This window comes from Coregonus clupeaformis, chromosome 27, assembly GCF_020615455.1.
Source record: "Coregonus clupeaformis isolate EN_2021a chromosome 27, ASM2061545v1, whole genome shotgun sequence".
In the NCBI taxonomy this organism is placed as follows: domain Eukaryota; kingdom Metazoa; phylum Chordata; class Actinopteri; order Salmoniformes; family Salmonidae; genus Coregonus; species Coregonus clupeaformis.
The window spans coordinates 28,541,913-28,563,295 of NC_059218.1; the positions used below are offsets into that span (position 1 = coordinate 28,541,913).

Consider the following 21,383-nt stretch of genomic DNA (forward strand, 5'->3'; position numbering starts at 1 on the left):
TTGTTTGCATACCGTTGCACTCCTGTTTTCTACTTTGGTTACAGCTATCCGGGATACCTGGGACATCCCTACCCTAAACCCTAACCTTAACCCCTTCCCTAACCATAAACCTTAAAGGCGCTACATGGTCAATCCGACGTCTGCATTGGCCGTGCAGCATTTACTGTGATACAGCCTCTGCAGAAGTCAGGGCATTCATACTTCTTGCGCTTCGTGGAGCAGTTGTCAAGGATGTGAGTTTGTGTTTATACAGCACCTCCCAACCCCACCTACCATCAACCAATCATGTCAATACGGTGCTAATTGGAGCATTATTACAAAATTAAATTAAAAGGCACATGACAACCCGCTTGGAGTTTGCCAAAAGGCACTTAAAGGACTCTCAGACCATGAGAATCAAGATTCTCTGGTCTGATGAAACCAAGATTGAACTCTTTGACCTGAATGCCAAGCGTCACGTCTGGAGGAAACCTGGCACCATCCCTACGGTGAAGCATGGTGGTGGCAGCATCATGCTGTGGGGATGTTTTTCAGCGGCAGGGACTGGGAGACTAATCAGGATCGAGGCAAAGATGAACGGAGCAAAGTACAGAGAGATCCTTGATGAAAACCTGCTCCAGGGCCCTCAGACTGGGGCGAAGGTTAACCTTCCAACAGGACAATGACCCTAAGCACACAGCCAAGACAACGAAGGAGTCTCTGAATGTCCTTGAGTGGCCCAGCCAGAGCCCAGACTTTAACCCGATCAAACATCTTTGGAGAGACCTGAAAATACCTGTGCAGCGATGCTCCCCATCTAACCTGACAGAGCTTGAGAGGATCTGCAGAGAAGAATGGGAGAAACTCCCCAAATACAGGTGTGCCAAGCTTGTAGCGTTTTACCCAAGAAGACTCGGGGCTGTAATCGCTGCCAAAGGTGCTTCAACAAAGTACTGAGTAAAGGGCCTGAATACTTATGTAAATGTGATATTTCCGTTTTTTATTTTTAATAAATGTGCAAACATTTCTAAAAACCAGTTTTTGCTTTGTTATAATGGGGTATTGAGTGTAGATTGATTAGAATGATTTAGAATAAGGCTGTAATGGAATAAAATGTGGAAAAGTCAAGGGGTCTGAATACTTTCCAAATGCACATATATATATTATTATAAAAAATGTTGTTGCCTGTTTTGCGTGTTATTTTGGCATTAATACGTGTCACATATCAGTTTGCAAACAATGTAAAAATATATATATATATATTTGAGTTAACAAAGCCGCATACAAACATGGTCTCTTTTTTTGCTTTGAGTAAGGCAGCTCCAAAATGCAGGTGTTTCAGTCTAGCTCAGTGCTTTCTGTGGTGGTGGGGCAGCCAGAGGAAAATATGGACTGTAGGGGTTGGTAATGTTTTCTAGTTGCACCGTGATTGGCTCAGTGTTCTGTCACTCATGGGGACACTACGTCACCGCAAAATCTACAGGGAGAGGTCGAAAATTCAATCCCCTTGGGTGCTGCCATAGAGTTACATTAGAAGTGCCCATCCAAGAAGGGTCAAGGTCATTGGCCACAGATAGAATGACCTCAAATCACGTTATATCTACCGTAGCTTTGATTGGACTGATCATGTCAACATCATACTTTCAAAATCTTAGCTAGCAAGCAGTCAACATCATGAATCAACTCGACAATCTACCGGCAAATCCTTTTTAATCCTTGTCATATGAAGATAAATTATAGATAAAATGTATCGGTGCTCATCGGCCATTGGACATAAATATTACAGAAATTGGAAATCGCAAATTCAACAATGAGTGGTTTGGAAGGAATCAGTGGCTAACTGCAAGTGTTGCAAAGCAATCACTAGCCTGCTATCCAGTGGGTGTGTGGTCCAAGTCTGGGATTAAGGGTCTCTTTTCCAACCTTAAAAGGATAAACATTCATATGCAACACCATGGGCCAGAAAAGGTTGAATACATTAACCATGCTGTCAATCCAGCATGACTTCTGCCGTGTTCAAAACAACTGGAAACTCAGTACTGGGAAATCGTAGACTTCAGTGAGTTCAAGACAACTGGGACAACCTGAAGATCACTGACGTCATGATTCGACCTTGTTTTATCCAAGTTCACAGTTGTCTTGAAAGCACCATAAATCCAGATAACTCTAGACTTTGATGACAAAATTTGCCCGCAAGAGGGACCGCTGCGCCACCTTCCTGTTCAAGTGAGCACAGCACAGCATGGTGAGTCCAAAAATGTATTGTATGCTGCTGCATAAATGATGTAATATGCCAGGGAGATATGTATACTGTAGCTAAGAAAGTAATACTAAGTGTATGTTGTGTAGTAAGCTGTTAGTAGCCCATGTGCCTCCCCCTAATAATTTGGTCCCTTTTCCCCTCATAACTTAGCCTGTATTTTTTGACTTTATGTTTTTTTTACCCCATATGTAACTCTGTGTTGTTGTTTTTATCGCACTGCTATGCTTTATCTTGGCCAGGTCGCAGTTGTAAATGAGAACTTGTTCTCAACTGGCTTACCTGGTTAAATAAAGGTTAAATAAAATAAAAATAAATAAATAAATAACTTAGCCTACTGTTCTGACTCGGTGGTGCACATGTAGCCTATAGCCTGTTTTAGATAAACGTTTTCATTGTATGCTTATATGCCACCTGTATTTATCCTACGGTTCTGATTTGGTGTACAGGGAGAATACTGTAAGGACGGCCCATGTTCTGAATTCTGTCGCTGTACATTTCAAAAGTGCCAAACAAATAGTTATTTTGACTACGTCCGTCCTAGTTCGCTCATTAATGTCTTAAACGAAATTACGGATTGCCTCATCTGCTCGTCGTCACTTTATACCATCGTTTGTACATCTCAATTGTCAGTAGACACCACATTTGTTTAAGCAAGTCAGCCATATCAGCTATGTTATTTTTTAAAGGCAGTAAATGAGGCTGAATTAACTGTTTCGCTGCCAGACAAGGCTCCGCTGATAGCCAGGTGTAGCAGTGGTAAGGATTCACTCCATGGTGCTGAAAATAAAGCTCTGCTGTTGGGACAGCTTTATGTAGGCCCTAACAGTTTGTGGGCACCGTTTGTCACTGTTATAGTGCAATTAATGTATTGTTTAGTGTTGTGTAGTGGCGTTGCTGGCATGCATCCCCCCATTTTTTTGTTTTGTTTGCCCCACCAAGATTTACATGATAAAATCGTCATTGGGGAGGTGCACGGCGATGCGGTATGGCGCTCGATTTGGCCTCTGCGTGACTCCTGGGCTTCGCATTTGCTTCACACCCTCCATATGGAGCCTCCGACCATTTTTTCTGATCAAGCATAAATTGTCTTTTAAAGCTGCTCGGCGAAGGCAATAAGTATGAATGCCCTGACTTCTGGAGAGGCTGTATCACCGTTAATTCTGCACGGCCAATGCAGACTTCAGATTGACTATTCAGCCCCTTTTCCATAACAATTTTACAGTTCAACGTTAAATTGGGGTGGAGGGACGTCCCAAGGACCCCGAATAGCAATAGGTTTTATAATTTCCGGTCATCCAGAGGAAAGGGAAGAGAGAGGCTCAACTCGGCGGAAAATCTGTCCCTCCATCAGGTTGCGTTTTTTCGTTGTTACGCCCACTCAGCAAGTCGTTTTTGTATGGAGGTCAATGAGAGTGTCGAATTTGGTCAACTAAAAAAATGAATTGCTTATATGCTACGTGAGGTTTATTTGATCGAATAGAAGGTTCGTAATGGTTAAATTGTTACGAGTGTAGGACACGTGACATCCCGGCAACTTTGAGAAAAAACACGTTGTATCGGAGTTACCTCGAGATGGCTATGCTATGCATGTTCATGGCATTAGGCCGTAGCATAGCATAGCATAGCATAGCATAGAAAGGATAGGCGGGAGCTAGACAGCACGCCGTGCGGCTTTGTGGACAACAACTCCCATTCTTAGGGCAGAGAGACATGTATCTTGTCAGTATATCTATTATCTTTGGCTAAATACAAATCAGATAATCCCGTGCTTTGAAATGGATTGTGATTATGTCAACTAAGAAAACATATATTTTGAGCCACACCTGTCAGTCATTGATATATGAATAACTATATATGAGAATAACTATATGTTCGTGGATTTCCTTGTTTTCTTAGCTCGGTAAGTAACGTTAGCCACTAGCTAGCTAGCCAAATTCTGAATTATGGAGCCTGGGCAGGGTTGTTATTGTGCGCGTGCATTTTAAATAGTACCTAGCTACTTGATTGACAATTTATTATCTGAGTTAATTCAGGCCACGAGAAAGGTTGGAAATGTGAAATTTCGCAATGCCTAATTTTACACCCCCATCATGTATAGCTTGCTTTTCAGACAATATGCTGAACAATAGACAATTCAGTTGTGTCGCATTACGTTTTTATTTGTTTTACTTGGTTAACCCTGAATAGCACATAACTTTAGCGAGTGTACATTTTAGTCTCCAACAGACTTTGTAGTGTATTAGGCTAGCTGCTGGTTAGTGAAGGGTTAAGTGCCATATGCATTGCCTTTTATGGTCCTCTGTAGCTCAGCTGGTAGAGCACGGCGCTTGTAACGCCAAGGTAGTGGGTTCGATCCCCGGGACCACCCATACACCAAAAATGTATGCACGCATGACTGTAAGTCGCTTTGGATAAAAGTGTCTGCTAAATGGCATATTATTATTATTACTAACAATGTTAGCTATTGATTCTGAGAAAATGTTGCTCTTCATTCAACAGCTCTCATATTTCAGGTTTCCCAACATTAGGTTTACAGTGGCAATGTTCCTACAACCTGCGCCAGAACACTGTGCTGTTTAGTTATGCTTTTTGTGTGTGCATAATCTCTCTTTACTCTCTAGGCGCTAGCTGTACATACATTGGTGTCATATTATTATACTGAACAAAAAATATTAACGAAACATGCAACAATTTCAACGATTTTACTGAGTTACAGTTCATATAAGGAAATCAGTAAATTTAAATAAATGCATTAGGACTGAGCAGGGGTGCAGCCATGGGTGGAGCCAGGGGAGCCAGGCCCAGCCAATCAGAATGAGTTTTTCCCCACAAAAGGGCATTATTACAGACACAAATACTCCTCAGTTTCATCAGCTGTCTGGGTGGCTGGTCTCAGACAATCCCACAGGTGTACAAGCAGGATGTGGAGGCCCTGGGCTGGCGTGGTTACACGTGGTCTGAGGTTGTGAGGCCGGTTGGACGTACTGCCAAATTATGTTGTGACAAAACTGCACATGTTAGAGTGGCCTTTTATTATCCCCAGCACAAGGTGCACCTGTGTTATGATCATGCTGTTTAATCAGTTTCTTAATATGCCACACCTGTCAGGTGGATGGATTATCTTGGCAAATGAGAAATGCTCACTAACCGGGATGTAAACAAACTTGTGCACAACATTTGGAGAGAAATACGATTTTTGTGCGTAAGAAAATCCAGAGTGCAGACTAGTACAACACCTAGCCTAAATGCTGACATCACATCTATGCATTTGGCAACTGTTGCAAAGTCTCTGAGGTTGAAAAACCTTTCTCTGTTGTAAAGCAGCATCATTTGTAAAAAGTGTTATGGGTGGGGCTGCCTTGATAAGTACATTGTGTCTCCCCTCCAGCCATGACTCTGAGCATGTCTCCGGCTGCGGTGTGCCAGTGCTTCACGCTGGTGTCCCTGTGCACATCCATCGCCGACCCCAACTGGATCCAAGTCATGAACAACACTGACCCCGGAGGCAAACAGCTCATCTATGGTGTGGCCTTCATACTGCAAGCTGCCCAGAACCTCACTGACACAGGTAAGGGCAAGACTGGAGGTGGAAGAAGTGTTGTCCTGAGGATTGTCTTTTCACGTTTCAGTTTCAAGTTTTATTGGTTGTATGTACGGGATACACATGGTATACACCGTCCAACGAAATGCTTACTTGCAGGTTCCCTCTCGACAATGCAACATCAATAAGAAATAATAAAATAATATAAACAAAGTAAATCAGTAGAATAGAATAAACATTTTAGCATAAGTATAATACACGAAGACACAATATATAGTCCAATATTTACACGTTTTTTCGGGAAGGGGGATTGGGGGGCAAGTGTCATGTTGACACTGTAGGAGAGTTCACAAGTGCCACTGTTAAAATGTGCTCACGTTATGTCTGATAAAGTGTGTCTATGTATTCTATTCTTCTATGTTTGCATTGTCCGTATGCACGTGTGTATTCCCTGTTTGAGCGCACTAGTCTGTGAGCAGCTGTGGGTGTAAGTGTTTGTATTTGTGTTTACAGTGTGTGTGCATTTACAGTGTGTGCGCGCTCCCTCCCTGTAGGTCCACTGGGTGGCGTAAATGGCTGGGGGGTGTGGCTGCTCTATGCCCTGGCGGCTCTGTGCTACAGTGCTGTTCTGCTCTCCAGCTCCTCCTTCCTATTGGACTTCCTGGGGACTGGGATGTCCCACCCTCGACTGGTGGTGTCACTCCACATCTCCACAGGTAACCCAACCTCTCTGTCTATCTGTCTCATTTTTATTTATTTCTCTCTCTTCCTCCTTTGGCCGCTTTTGCTGTCTTATCTCTTTCTTTCTGTCTCTCTCTCTCTCACTGAGGGCTTATCACAATACTGTCATCACTTGAAGAAGAATGCCCTCTCACAGGCCTCATAAAATATGAACTCTCATAGAATGACATAAGAGCCATGTTTGCTGAGGCATGTTAGAATACATAACTCTCTCTGCAGTTCTCTCTGGGATTAATTAGTATGTAATTCTCTCTATCTCTCCCTTATTTTACCCTCACTCTCTCGTTCTCTCTCTCTCGTTCTCTCTCTCTCGTTCTCTCTCTCTCGTTCTCTCTCTCTCGTTCTCTCTCTCTCGTTCTCTCTCTCTCGTTCTCTCTCTCTCTCTCTCTCTCTAACCCTTACACTCTCTCTTTTCTCCCTTTCCCTTCCTCTCTACCCAGTGGTTCTCCTCCTGTCTGTGCTGGGAGTGTGTGGGGCCTGCCTGTACATCATCTACTGCAACCTTCAGGAGGGCAAGTTTGGGCCACTGTGGGAATGGGTAGAGGGCTGGACCTGGCCTGGGTCTGGCTCCAGGAGCCAGGGAGGAGGAGGGGCGACGGCGATGAAGCCTTACCCAGGGGAGAGCTTCTACATCACCATGCTGGGCCTGCTCTTCTCCTGCCTGGCCGGTGTGATCAGCCTGAGCGGCCCGGGGGACCCCACCTCCACCCAGAGGGACTACACAGCCGTGGTGGAGGGGGACGACAGTGACACAGAGCCCCTTACCCCCAGGGAGCAGGGAGTGGGCCAGTCTGACGGAGAGGAGGGGCAGGAGACGCATTGCCTGAACTAACTCAGGGGGAGGTGGGTGGAAGTGGAGACTGTTAAAGGGGTTTCTCTGACCGCTACAGAGGTAGGGGTTTGAATGTGTGGCCCAAAAGGCGAACTATGGCTTAGTTCAGGACTAGAATGCAAACCAGGACCACACATGGCCTGTAACAGACTTAATTAGGCAGCAGTGCTGGCGCCTTCCCTGGTTATGTTTTGGATCCCTATTGCTTCACTGGACCAAGCCGGTGGAATCCAGTCAGGAGCCAAAAAAGAGAACAGATACGTTTCCTCATGTTGTTTTAATGTTTGTCTGCCTAAAACATGCCCAATCGGGTCTGTGTATGTACAGTTGCACAACATGAAGTCAATAACCCATTTATGGGTTTAAAAAATGTTTGTTTTTTTCCTTGTGGGAGTTTATGCCCAGCGTCTCAAACTTGACTTGACCAAGATAAATCATTATTTGGCTTGCTGTGATATTTGGAAAAGTGTGACAAGAACATAACACGGTTAAGCGATTTCTGTCTGTGTGTGACCAGGGCATTATATTCCCTTCCTGCTCGTCAATGGGAACAAGCTTTGACCCTGATCACATTACTGCAAAATAACGACTGGGGTATGTTCAGGATCAGCGAATGGTTTGTAACGGTTCAGAACCAGAAAATATGTTCAATGAGCAGAAGTTCAGACGCTGCACAACATTGCGATCCTAAACATAGCTCATGTTTGTACGATCACCTATTCTCCTTGTCTAGTTATCATAAAAATCCCTAGAGGAAGGTTTTTCTGATTATTTTAACAGGTTGTTTTCTAACGTATGCATTATCTTAACTTCTTAAACCCTTTGCACAGTCTTCCATAGTGACACTTTAAGTTTCCTAAATGGTGGAAAGAAATCACAGATTTCTATGGAAGATTTACCTGAAGTGTAGTGAAACTGGAGTTTCCTTTGAGAAATTCAATTTAAAAAGCCCATTTGGCTTTTATGACTATTATTGCCACTATAGCTTGAATCAATCACTGAGGCACTATTTATTAGCATGGTTGTTTCCTACTATAGGAAAGATTGAGTGGGGATATGAAGTCTTACCTTTCCACAGCAGGTAGTGTAAATACATGGCTCTTGCCTTTAAATGACTTAATATCTAATCAAATTCAAATATGATGCATTAAATATTTGATGTACTTAAATGTTTCATATAATGAAGACACAACTATTGGTCACTAGATACTACAGATCACTGTGAAAATATGTCCCGGTTTGGCATCTTTAGATGTCTACAGTACAGCACAAACCACTGTATGTATGCTTATCCTACTTGAAGGCAACCAATAAGACAAGCTCCTTGATGGTGCTTGGTTGCATATGACGGTAGGACCATGGATATTGACTTGATTCATTAAGATCGCTAAGATGGCTGCCTAGAATCAGGTTTTCCTTATCCGCTTATACCCTCAAGACCTGTTTCCTGGACACAGATTAAGTTTAGTCCTGGACTAGGAAACATTTTCAATGGAGATTATGTTTTTAGTTCAAGGCTTAATATGTGTCTGGGAAACCGGCCCTCAATCTTTTCCTCAGGTACATAGGAAGACATTCCTTCTCTTATTCCAGGGTCACAGTCCCATCTCTATGAATCAGACTTTGTATTGTTGTTTGTGATGCTATTTATTCATTAAACAGTTTTTGTGTATTTGTAAAATGTGTAAATGCATTTTCTTTCTGTTTCAGAACAGAAGTGTCCAGTCTAGTTACTCTCATTCCCACTCATCTGCTGTATGTGTTGGTGTCCGTCATCTCTGCCTCTATAGGTTAATTTCCAACCAACATCATCAGGAAATGATCTTCATCCAAAACCACAAGATCATCTAACAAATGATGTTGCTTGCTGGTACCAAATGACCAGGTATTAACTTTACATGGTAATTACCCAGTAATAACCTACAGTATGAATTACTTGTTTTCTTTGGGATTCATTTAAATAAGCCCCCACAACAGGCACCATTTGGTACTAGGTTATGGAAATGTGTTTTAATTGTTTTAAGTACCTAACGCCATACTATTTTCCTAGTAAATGCCAGTCGAAACAGTAGCATAAAATCAATTGCTACCCAAATTCAGCCTGTGGGAACATCTTATTATCAAATGAGGCATCTACAGTAGTAGAGGTCTAGGGATTTTCTCTTAAACCAAAAACAATGAGATCGTCCCCCGATTATGTTTGTTGTAATGGAATATGTATATCTTCATAGTGTATATCTGACTACTCTATGCAGGGTCCCATCCTATCCAAAGAAAAGTTGTCTGGACCAATATCAATATTTTCCATAGTTACTGGCTTGTGTTTGTGTGAGGGGATGTTCTTATTTGTCATGGGAGTGTCTAACACCCCTGGACATTATTGAAATCTGAACCCTGTCTGTTGTTGACAGTAGGTATCCTGGGGTATATGTCAGATTCAGTATAGGGACTGCTAACCTTCTTTCCTCTTCATTGACAATCAGATGGCTCTAAATATACCTCTCCATCTCAGCACTGTCCCACGTCTTTCCTGAAGTCTTTCTGAATGCATAGGCAGGTTTTAGGGTTAGCCAGGCAGGACTCACTGTGAACATGATGTCCCCACTGTCAGCAAGCAATAACCTCAGCAGACAAACCACTCCTTGGTAAATATAAATAATCTAAGGATATGGTTGAGTGTAGCCTATTAGTAGATGGGCACAAGGTTGGTTTACACCTAGGTTGCACTGTTCCTATCAAAGCCCCCCCCAACGCGCCCTCTACTGTCACATGACTCCACCCCCTTCTCCCATTGGACGGAAACCATTGCCATAGTAACCTTGACAAATTGTTGATGTCACCAGTGAATTTGTGAATGAGAGATAGGAAAGGGGGGGGGGGCGAAGAGCCTATTTTAGTGATGGTGTCGCTCTGATGGGTAAGTGAATGTGTGTCTGAGCCTGTGTACATGTACACAACATACATACACATGTAGGTACATGTGTGAATGTGTTAGCACTGGATTACTGTACTGAAATGTATCTGAAGGAACAGATTTTCATGTAAATAGTCTGGAATATGGTACATTTCCAAAACAACATGATTGCAGAAAACCCTTACAGTTGCCCATGAGTACTTCTCAGGGCCCTCTCTTATCCTCTCTCAGAGACACAACTCTTAAGACACTATTTACCCTGCAGAGGTAGTGGGGGGATGGGCTTTCCATTGTTTAAAGACACTCTTCCCCTCAACTTTCACACCTCTGCTCCTGGAACACTGTGTTGCTAAGGGTAACCAGAATCACATGACCGGGTTAGCCAATCAGTGGCCTAGCCTGGGGTTTGAGACACCAGTCTGCCCCTCAACTCTTTAGTTGTTTCCAGGAGGAGGGCAGGTTGAGACAACCTCAGTAAACTCCTGTCCTCCACATCAACTCACATCTGGACATTTTCATATGGACAATCCAGCCTCTGGACTTCCTGACCGGTGTTTAGTGCGTCTTTGACCACACAACCACTATCACTTACACTTCTATTAGTCTCCTCTTCCTGTTTGCTGTGTGGTAATAAAGTGTGAATTGTACCCCTTTCTTCTACTGGTCATTTACGTCCTCACTGGGGTGCTGGGACAATTCTACCTATATCTAAACTGGCACCTCTATTGGAGTCCACTACCAGTTGATGGCACTCTTTTTCAATGATGTATTTATTTTAAACCCTAATATTCAGTCTTACCTGTCGGAAAGATATCAGTTTGTCTCTGTGAATGGTCTGTCCTCCGACAAATCAACTGTACATTTCGGTGTTCCTCAAGGTTCCGTTTTAGGACCACTATTGTTTTCACTATATATTTTACCTCTTGGGGATGTTATTCGAAAACATAATGTTAACTTTCACTGCTATGCGGATGACACACAGCTGTACATTTCAATGAAACATGGTGAAGCCCCAAAATTGCCCTCGCTAGAAGCCTGTGTTTCAGACATAAGGAAGTGGATGGCTGAAAACTTTCTACTTTTAAACTCGGACAAAACAGAGATGCTTGTTCTAGGTCCCAAGAAACAAAGAGATCTTCTGTTAAATCTGACAATTCATCTTGATGGTTGTAAAGTCGTCTCAAATAAAACTGTGAAGGACCTCGGCGTTACTCTTGACCCTGATCTCTCTTTTTGACGAACATATCAAGACTGTTTCAAGGACAGCTTTTTTCCATCTACGTAACATTGCAAAAATCAGAAATTTTCTGTCCAAAAATGATGCAGAAAAATTAATCCATGCATTTGTTACTTCTAGGTTAGACTACTGCAATGCTCTACTTTCCGGCTACCCGGATAAAGCACTAAATAAACTTCAGTTAGTGCTAAATACGGCTGCTAGAATCCTGACTAGAACCAAGAAATTTGATCATATTACTCCAGTGCTAGCTTCCCTACACTGGCTTCCTGTTAAGGCAAGGGCTGATTTCAAGGTTTTACTGTTAACCTATAAAGCGTTACATGGGCTTGCTCCTACCTATCTTTCCGAGTTGGTCCTGCCGTACATACCAATACGTACGCTACGGTCACAAGACGCAGGCCTCCTAATTGTCCCTAGAATTTCTAAGCAAACAGCGGGAGGCAGGGCTTTCTCCTATAGATCTCCATTTTTATGGAACAGTTTGCCTACCCATGTGAGAGACGCAGACTCGGTCTCAACCTTTAAGTCTTTACTGAAGACTTATCTCTTCAGTAGGTCATATGATTGAGTGTAGTCTGGCCCAGGAGTCTTCGGATGGGGCCACAGTGTCTCCGGACCGCTCCTGTCTCAGCCTCCAGTATTTATGCTGCAGTAGTTTATGTGTCGGGGGGCTGGGGTTAGTTGGTTATACCTGGAGTACTTCTCCTGTCTTATCCAGTGTCCTGTGTGAATTTAAGTATGCTCTCTCTAATTCTCTCGTTCTCTCTTTCTCTCTGAGAACCTGAGCCCTAGGACCATACGTCAGGACTACCGGGCATGCTGACACCTTGCTGTCCCCAGTCCGCCTGGCCTTGCTGCTATTCCAGTTTTAACTGTTCTGCCTGCGGTTATGGAACCCCTACCTGTCCCAGACCTGCTGTTTTCAACTCTTAATGATCGGCTATGAAAAGCCAACTGAGATTTATTCCTGATTATTATTTGACCATGCTTGTCACTTATGAACATTTTTGAACATCTTGGCATGGTTCTGTTATAATCTCCACCCGGCACAGCCAGAAGAGGACTGGCCACCCCTCATAGCCTGGTTCCTCTCTAGGTTTCTTCCTAGGTTTTGGCCTTTCTAGGGAGTTTTTCCTAGCCACCGTGCTTCTACACCTGCATTACTAGCTGTTTGGGGTTTTAGGCTGGGTGTCTGTACAGCACTTCGAGATATTAGCTAATGTATGAAGGGCTATATAAAATAAAATTGATTGATTGATTCTGTGAGGAAGTGGACAATCCTTTCAACAGAGCTTCCTGAGTCATGCGTGTGTGTAGTGTGCATGTGGAGTTCATCTCCACATGGAGGAGTTGAGAGCGGGATTAGGAGAGAACCGACAGGGATGAGCCTACTAGTGGAGCTGTGAGATTCCTCTGTATCCCTTCTTCTTCCTCAGTTTTCCTCTGTCTCTCCTTTTCTCCTCTTTAGTGACATTCAGCCATGGCTGCTCAGAAATGTTAAAAGAGGAGGGAGAGGAGAGAAAGAACAGTGGTGTTATTCAAGATGGATGTCAGATCCTGTTTTATTAGCGTACTTGCATGCGGTTCCTTCCCTTAGTAGCTTATCTGTGGTCCTGTGTTCTGTTTATGTTTAGTAGTAGATCAGTACAGCATGAAATGTGAATGCACGTTTTGTGTGTTTTTAATGTCCGGTGGGGGTCACCATATGCGTGGCGACAACAGTCATATATTTGCTTTAGTGTGTGTAGTCTCTTGACAGTCCTGTTTGTCCCTATACGACTGGGAAAGCGAAGCGTGTGTGTGTGTGGTGAATTGAGTTTGAGAGTGGCTTGTGTGCAGGTCTGTGTTACGGCCCTGCAACACTATAGCCATCGGTGTCCGGCATTGCCGTCAACCGTTGAGGAAATGCTTCCTATGAAATCAATGAAAGCTGCTTCATTGCCCGTGTTGCGTGTGGTCCTCTGTAGCTCAGCTGGTAGAGCACGGCGCTTGTAACGCTAAGGTAGTGGGTTCGATCCCCGGGACCACCCATACACAAAAATGTATGCACGCATGACTGTAAGTCGCTTTGGATAAAAGCGTCTGATAAATGGCATATTATTATTATTATTATTATTATTATTGCGCTCGCGTTGCATCACGTCCAAGCTCAAGAATAGCTGAGGTTCAATTCTTGATGGCTGACACGCACGTTCATTCTAGCTTGTGAATTGAAATAATTATAAATAAAGTAGATTTTGGTTCCATATGGCCTCGACTATACACCACTGGTTATTTTACTAAGATTTATGAAGTCAAGAAGCTACTACTACTAGCTAGCTAGCTACATTGACTTGCTAGGTTCACAATGTAAACAAAAGCAACTTGTGTAATTAGAGGATAATTTAGTACAACCACTAGCAACAATTTAATGAGTACTTGAGAAAAACTGAACCAAAGCTATTGTACTTACGCATGTGTTTGGTACCATTTCATTTATTCCATTCCAGCCATTACAATGAGCCCATCCTCCTATATTTCCTCCCACCTGCCTCTTCTGGTATGAAGGAACATGGCTGTTTTCTGATCATGTTGACAGGGTTATGTGTGGAAGACTGCTTGTAGTAGTTCTGAATGTGTGCACACAGTGGAGTGTGTATGAAGAAGGCATTATGAGTGGAAATGAGTCACACATTTCTTGACATTGGAAAGCCTAGTGAAAATAATGTGATTTACTCCAAATGAAACCAGAATCTCTCATACTCATTTGACATTTTAGTCATTTAGCAGACGCTCTTATCCAGAGCGACTTACAGTTAGTGAGTGCATACATTTTTCATACTGGCCCCCAGTGGTAATGAAAGGGTTGATATGTTTTGCTTGAATGTATGATGTAATATTTTTGAATACCTGTAAAGGCCTATTTTGTGTGTGAGCTCTGTGATTTTGAACTCAATGCCTGCATGTTCGTTTGGTAAACCCAGTCAGAGATTTAGAAGAGAGGACATAGTCCTACTTATCCATTTACAGACAAGTTAAAGGTTCTGTTCTGCTACAGCTTCAACATAGGCTAATTTCTCTTTCTCTGCCCTCTCCCTCCTCATCTTTGATATCTCTCTTTCTCTCTCGTTTGTCTCTTTCTGCAATTTATCCCTGCCTTCCTCTCCTCTCTCTCGACTAGTCCTGAGTAAAGCTGATTTCAGGCTCCAGTTCCTCCCCTACACAAACACAGCCAGCTCTGCTCTCTCTCTCTGCCCCTGGGAACTGGGCATCATGATTGCCCAAGGCCTCGCTTGCCCTCCGTACTAAGAACTGCAGCCTGAGCTACACACGCACGTATGCACACACATACACACTCATCCTGTCCGGTCATGTGTAATTCAGTCGTACAGTACTCAAAGGAATATATACATAGAGATAGACACAGAAAGAGAAATTGCAGAATTGGCAGGGGTCCCCATTTTCCAGCAGTAGCCACTGTATTTGTTATCCACGTATTCTGTGTGGAACAGAATCAATACATTGTATGCTATTCTGAGGTGGAGGAATAATTCACACCTTTGTTGCTGGAAGTGTGGGCGCATGCGCGGTGCGGGTCTGGGAAGGGGGCGGTGCTGTGGTCATCAGAAGGGGCGGGGCGGAGGTGGGTGTGTGACACAGCTGATGCACGCATCCTCTCTATGCCTCCATCACCCGATCTCTGCTACGAGTACTAGCGGCTGCAGCCTCCCTCGATCGGAGCCACACGAGTAGGCCTAGGCTATACAGCCGCTCCACCGTCCGTCCCTATCTGCGAACCCCGAATCGGACAGCTCGCCGAGGAGCAGTGGGGCGACATAATTCGTCTTCATTCGGCGTTGTCTGTGCTGCTTCTGCCGCTAATAGTAAGTGCGGAGCTGCTGATGGAGCCGAGCGCTCCATCATTTCCATAGAGAAATACGCGCACCTAGTAGGCGACGCAGCGCGGCGCACATCGACACCTGCGTTTTTCTATATTTATCGCCATTCACCGCATTGCCATCCATTATCCTGCCGCTTTACATGTTGCACGCTGACGGGGAGAAGGATTTGGGTGATTCCAAGGTTGTTGTGGCAGAGCGATAAGGGGAGAGCGATATGGAGGGAGAGGGATACCGTTTTTGTTCATATTGCTTATTGGAGTGAAAGTAAAGACGGCGAGATTGGAATGTGGCAAAAGTGAGCGGTTGTGCGCGCGGGTTGTAGCCTACGATGCTCGCTCGAGCTCGAACCTCCGCTTCCCCCACCGGGAGAGAGCCGCGAGTGGAGTAGAGCGCTTTCCCTGACCCACACGCACATTATGCAGGCCGAATGCGTGAACGGAAAGAAATACAGATATGGGTAGATCATGTTAATTCTCTTGTTCTCGCCCTTCGTTGTTGAGTTAGTGCTTTTTCGCTGGTATGGAGAAACGAATGATGTTTCTCCATTGCGCTCTAGCATCGCCGCGTCCGCTGACAGTCATCCTGCCTGTGCACATCTGTGCGGTGAAGGGATTGACGGAGGTTGTTTTAGCTGCTGCACAAATAATGAAGATGATTTTGAATATATTGAGAGCATAAATGGACAGACCAAGAGCAAATGGCCTACAGTAGAATTTAGACCTACCTTGGCACTTAACATGAATAGACTTGGAATAGCTTGCATATGCAATAGGCTGATTTATTAGGCCTACATCACTACCAAACAGATGTAGCAAATACTGTGTTATTGACATGTCATGAAACATATTATGAGTATATAAATGTATGAACTAAAAGTGTGGGCTAACATGTCAGTTCTAGGTATATGGACAGTAATTTGATGGTAATGGCAAGGGAGCTCTGATAAAATAGACCTATTGAATATATTCTACAGTGTAGTGTTTACCTCTGTGCCCAGTGTGACTGCTCTGGGGGTCTTCTAGACCTGGCCTGTATGAGGCCTTGAATGAAGTGAAGTGTGTGTGTGTGTAGTGGGATAACAGTAGTCACTTTGTTTGGGGGCAGTTTGTTTGCATGTGAGGTGTATATAGGGGTCTATGTATGGACAAAGCAGTGAAAATATGGGGAGAACATGAATTGTTGTTGTGTGTATGTGCAGATCTATTAATCTATTAAATACCTCATAATGCATTTCAGCACAGGACAAGAGATTGAGAATAATCCCTTTATGAGAGACTCGAGGAGTGTAAGTGTGAATGAGGGCGCACTAGAAAGAGTGCTTGCCTGTGTGTGCATACTCTCTCTGTATGAAGCATGGAGCCGATGATGTAATGCCTAGAAGTGTGTAACTGTGGCAGTGAGGGATGTGTAGGCACGTGCCACAGCTCAGCCAACACTGGAACAGGTCCCTCTACTGGCCCTGAGGCAGTACCGCACTCTATCCCGTTTTGGACAGCACCTTATCCTAAGGATTCAGTACTCCCCCTTTCACACCCGGATCTGTTCCCATGTCCTACCTGAGATGGAATGTTAATACTTACCATATTATAGCAAAGTAACATAGTAGCATAGTAGCTTCATGTGCACAGTCTTTGATTCAGGCATGAAGAGACAATGGAGAGAGAGAATTCACACAAAGGTTTGGCTGCATCTTTGCCCAGACAGAAGTAGTAGGCTACACTTGGTACAATACACTATCAATCCAGATATTACCTTTAGGTCAATGTTCAATCAGTGATAGTTGAGTAATCAGATAGTGTTCCCTGTGGGTGTGGTTCAGGGACAAGCATATGATATTATATATTGAGAATTTGTGTTTGCAGTTGTTTGCATTTGTGTGTGTTTTATCGGTTTGCGTGTGTGTGTGTGTGTGTGTGTGTGTGTGTAAGACAGAAGGCAAAGGGTTAACATGCAAATGTACCAGGTGTGCAAAAAAACCTGCTCTGCTAACCAATCAACAAGTAGAGTGTGAGATAGTGAGAGAAAGGGTGTGAAAGGAACAACACAAGAAGATTGTGTGAGCAGTGAGCACAGTAAGCTTTCCTTCTGTGATTGTATATTCAGGATTTGCAATTGAGGTACAATCTGTTAATGTAGAATATAGTTAATATTTTTCATGTTTTGATTGAAACATTAATAATCAAGTATTAATCGTGTATTAACTCAAATCCTATTGATCTGCACAAATCCTATTTGTTAGCCCTTTAAAGTGAAACTGACAGCATTTTAACTAATTTGCAGATATGAAACAAACAGACTCATAATATCAGTAAAAAATATCAAATTCCCAGTTGAATGCTTCAAAACCAACTTTAAAAGAGGTTTTAAAAATAGGTTTTATTTGACTCAAAATGCCATGACATACAGTAAGTCATTGTTGGCAAAATAGATGGCTACAGTTCAATGCATGATTCATATAATTCACCATTACATTTCTTGGTTAGGGTCGCAGCATATTATGCATATCTGCAAGCTTAGCAGCAAAGGCTGGACAAATATTATTTATCTCTTCTTTTTTTTTTATATGTTAAAATACTAAACTCAGCAAAAAAAGAAACGTCCTCTCACTGTCAACTGCGTTTATTTTCAGCAAACTTAACATGTAAATATTTGTATGAACATAACAAGATTCAACAACTGAGACATAAACTGAACAAGTTCCACAGACGTGACTAACATAAATGTAATAATGTGTCCCTGAACAAAGGGGGGGTCAAAATCAAAAGTAACAGTCAGTATCTGGTGTGGCCACCAGCTGCATTAAGTACTGCAGTGCATCTCCTCCTCATGGACTGCACCAGATTTGCCAGTTCTTGCTGTGAGATGTTACCACACTCTTCCACCAAGGCACCTGCAAGTTCCCGGACATTTCTGGGGGGAATGGCCCTAGCCCTCACCCTCCGATCCAACAGGTCCTAGATGTGCTCAATGAGATTGAGATCCGGGCTCTTCGCTGGCCAGAACACTGACATTCCTGTCTTGCAGGAAATCACGCACAGAACGAGCAGTATGGCTGGTGGCATTGTCATGCTGGAGGGTCATGTCAGGATGAGCCTGCAGGAAGGGTACCACATGAGAAAGGACGATGTCTTCCCTGTAACGCACAGCGTTGAGATTGCCTGCAATGACAACAAGCTCAGTCCGATGATGCTGTGACACACCGCCCCCAGACCCTGACGGACTCTCCACCGCCAAATCGATCTGTCACGCCCTGGCTCTGGGGACTCTAGTATGTTGAGCCAGGGTGTGAGTTTTCATTTGTGTTCGTTCTAGTATTGTGTTTCTATGTTGGCCAGTGTGGTTCTCAATCAGAGGCAACATGAATCAGCTGTTGCTTGTTGTCTCTGATTGGGAACCATACTTAGTCAGCCTGTTTCCCACAGTATGGTGTGGGATCTTGTTCCTTTTGGTTTGTGTTTGTACTGTAGGACTTCACGTATCGTTTGTTGTTTTGTTCGTGTAACATTAATAAAAAGCATGTTCACCTTCCACGCTGCGCCTTGGTCCTCCTCTGTATACGACGATCATGACACGATCCTGCTCCAGAGTACAGGCCTCGGTGTAACGCTCATTCCTTTGACGATAAACGCGAATCTGACCATCACCCCTGGTGAGACAAAACTGCGACTCGTCAGTGAAGAGCACTTTTTGCCAGTCCTGTCTGGTCCAGCGATGGTGGGTTTGTGCCCATAGGCGACGTTGTTGCCGATTATGTCTGGTGAGGACCTGCATTACAACAGGCCTGCAAGCCCTCAGTCCAGCCTCTCTCAGCCTATTGCGGACAGTCTGAGCACTGATGGAGGGATTGTGCGTTCCTGGTGTAACTCGGGCAGTTGTTGTTGCCATCCTGTACCTGTCCCGCAGGTGTGATGTTCGGATGTACTGATCCTGTGCAGGTGTTGTTACACGTGTTCTGCCACTGCGAGGACGATCAGCTGTCCGTCCTGTCTCCCTGTAGCGCTGTCTTAGGCATCTCACAGTACAGACATTGCAACTTATTGCCCTGGCCACATCTGCAGTCCTCATGCCTCCTTGCAGCATGCCTAAGGCACGTTCACGCAGATCAGCAGGGACCCTGGGCATCTTTCTTTTGGTGTTTTTCAGAGTCAGTAGAAAGGCCTCTTTAGTGTCCTAAGTTTTCATAACTGTGACCTTAATTGCCTACCGTCTGTAAACCTGTTAGTGTCTTAACGACCGTTCCACAGGTGCATGTTTGTTAATTGTTTATGGTTCATTGAACAAGCATGGGAATCAGTGTTTAAACCCTTTATAAAGAAGATCTGTGAAATTATTTGGATTTTTACGAGTTATCTTTGAAAGACAGGGTCCTGAAAAAGGGACGTTTCTTTTTTTGCTGAGTTTATATTCAGCATCCTATGTACATAATTTGACATTGTAAAGGGCCATATTTTTTCAAATAAAACAATAGCCAGTTTGAGTCGCAGTTGCACGTTTCTTTGTAAAAACAAATAGGCGATGTCTGGCCTGTGCGCTGATTGAGTTTGACACCCCTGAACTAGCGTATCTATTCATGTAGCTAGCTATTTATTTAGTGAGCTAAAAACAGAGCCTAACTCTAGCTAGCTAGCGAGCTGCTGGGAGGATGTCATGTCATTGGAGGAGTGGGTGAGTGAACAACTTTTTCCCCTCATATCGTTTTTCAATGGCTACAGCTAGAGATCCAGGTGTCATTTGGTTGGCTAGAAAGAAATGTGAATCGCTTTGCTAGCTAGCTAGCTATGCTGAACTTGAACGACTGTTATCCACAGTTAGCATATCTCTTAGTTGTCAATCAAATGCATTTGGCATCGATCAAATGGGCAGGCAGGCAGGCAGGCAAGTAACCATGCAGTTGTCAAAACGTGGGTTGGGACAAGTATGCATTGGCAGGCAGAAGGACGAGCAGGCTACTATTCCGTTTCTCAGTGCTATTTTGCAGCCAACTAGCTGAACAAAAAAGTTTGAGAGGGTTTATCTAATGTTCCCTTGTTAGATTTTAGCTCATCTCGCTCTGGCTAGCATTAGTTGTTGATCTTGTTGTTGTTGATGTGCATAGGAAACTGAGGGAGAGAGCCTACCTTTTCATGGTTGTTTGATCAATTGGACTGTGAAGTTCCCAAAATGTAAGAGGGCTCCTGTGGTTTTTACATATTTACAGAAATCCATTCAGGTGTATTTTGTGGCTTTTGGTGAATGCGTTCTAATGATCTAATGTCGCGCTGTTGCTGCCACCTGTAAACACACAGTCCAGTTCAAAGTGAATGATGGCAGGCCCGTGTGGTAAATTAATTATTTGCATATAGGCCTACTGTAGCTCTGACTGGCTATGGTGCACCGGTCTGCGTAGACTCTGGTCCTGGACAAGACCGATGTTTTTATTAGGTTTTATTTACTGCAGTGTCTATTAATTGTCCAAACGCAAGGCTGCTTTCCCACTCTATATTGCTATAGAATTTTCACAAATGCCTTACTTCATTCCCAAACATTCTATGAACTTATGAAAGCGTGAAAATGACCATATCTAAGTGCTCGCTTGTCAGGAAATGTAAAAAAAGGTGTCATATTCTTCCTGGGGGTGTATATGAATAGATTTTAATAAGATTTAATGTTGCTAAAACGATGTCAGTTCCACTTTAATATCAACAGTTTTTGCAGTCATGTGAGATGTGCTTTCATTTGTATTGCATAAACAATTTTCTCAACTGAAGAAAATGCATTTGAATGTGAATTTTGATATGATTTGGAATAAGGTGCAACCGTATAAGGAATGCCTACTTAAATTGATACCGCAAATTGTCCTTTATTGTTAGCCTTTACATCATTTTTAGGATGATCTTCAATCATACATTCAATGTACTTCATAGACATGTACAGTGCATTTGGAAAGTATTCTGACCCCTTGACTTTTTCCACACTTTGTTACAATACAAACTTATTCTAAAATGGATTCAAT

At 43.4% G+C, this 21,383-nt stretch overlaps 1 protein-coding gene across 3 annotated transcripts; it reads left to right on the forward strand.

The window, feature by feature from the left end:
- Positions 1–3,223: 3,223 nt before the first annotated feature.
- LOC121541704 (transmembrane protein 127) lies at positions 3,224–9,037 on the forward strand. Of its 3 annotated transcripts, none has more exons than XM_041850956.2 (4): positions 3,224–3,593; positions 5,631–5,810; positions 6,338–6,499; positions 6,965–9,037. In XM_041850956.2, the coding sequence occupies exons 2-4, from the start codon at positions 5,633–5,635 to the stop codon at positions 7,354–7,356; spliced, it is 732 nt and encodes a 243-aa protein (XP_041706890.1). In that variant the 5' UTR covers positions 3,224–3,593; positions 5,631–5,632; the 3' UTR covers positions 7,357–9,037. The 3 variants fall into 3 exon arrangements, with proteins under 3 accessions (XP_041706890.1, XP_041706888.1, XP_041706889.1); XM_041850954.2 differs by lacking the exon at positions 3,224–3,593 and adding an exon at positions 3,600–4,142; XM_041850955.2 differs by lacking the exon at positions 3,224–3,593 and adding an exon at positions 3,600–3,725.
- Positions 9,038–21,383: the final 12,346 nt, after the last annotated feature.

What these genes read in the sequence shown, in the direction of transcription:
- LOC121541704 (XM_041850956.2), top strand. Translation starts at nt 5,633, where the DNA reads ATGACTCTGAGCATGTCTCCGGCTGCGGTGTGCCAGTGCTTCACGCTG. An exon ending in CCAGAACCTCACTGACACAG is followed by an intron (nt 5,811 to 6,337) that starts GTAAGGGCAAGA and finishes CCCTCCCTGTAG; the next exon opens with GTCCACTGGGTGGCGTAAAT. An exon ending in GTCACTCCACATCTCCACAG is followed by an intron (nt 6,500 to 6,964) that starts GTAACCCAACCT and finishes CTCTCTACCCAG; the next exon opens with TGGTTCTCCTCCTGTCTGTG.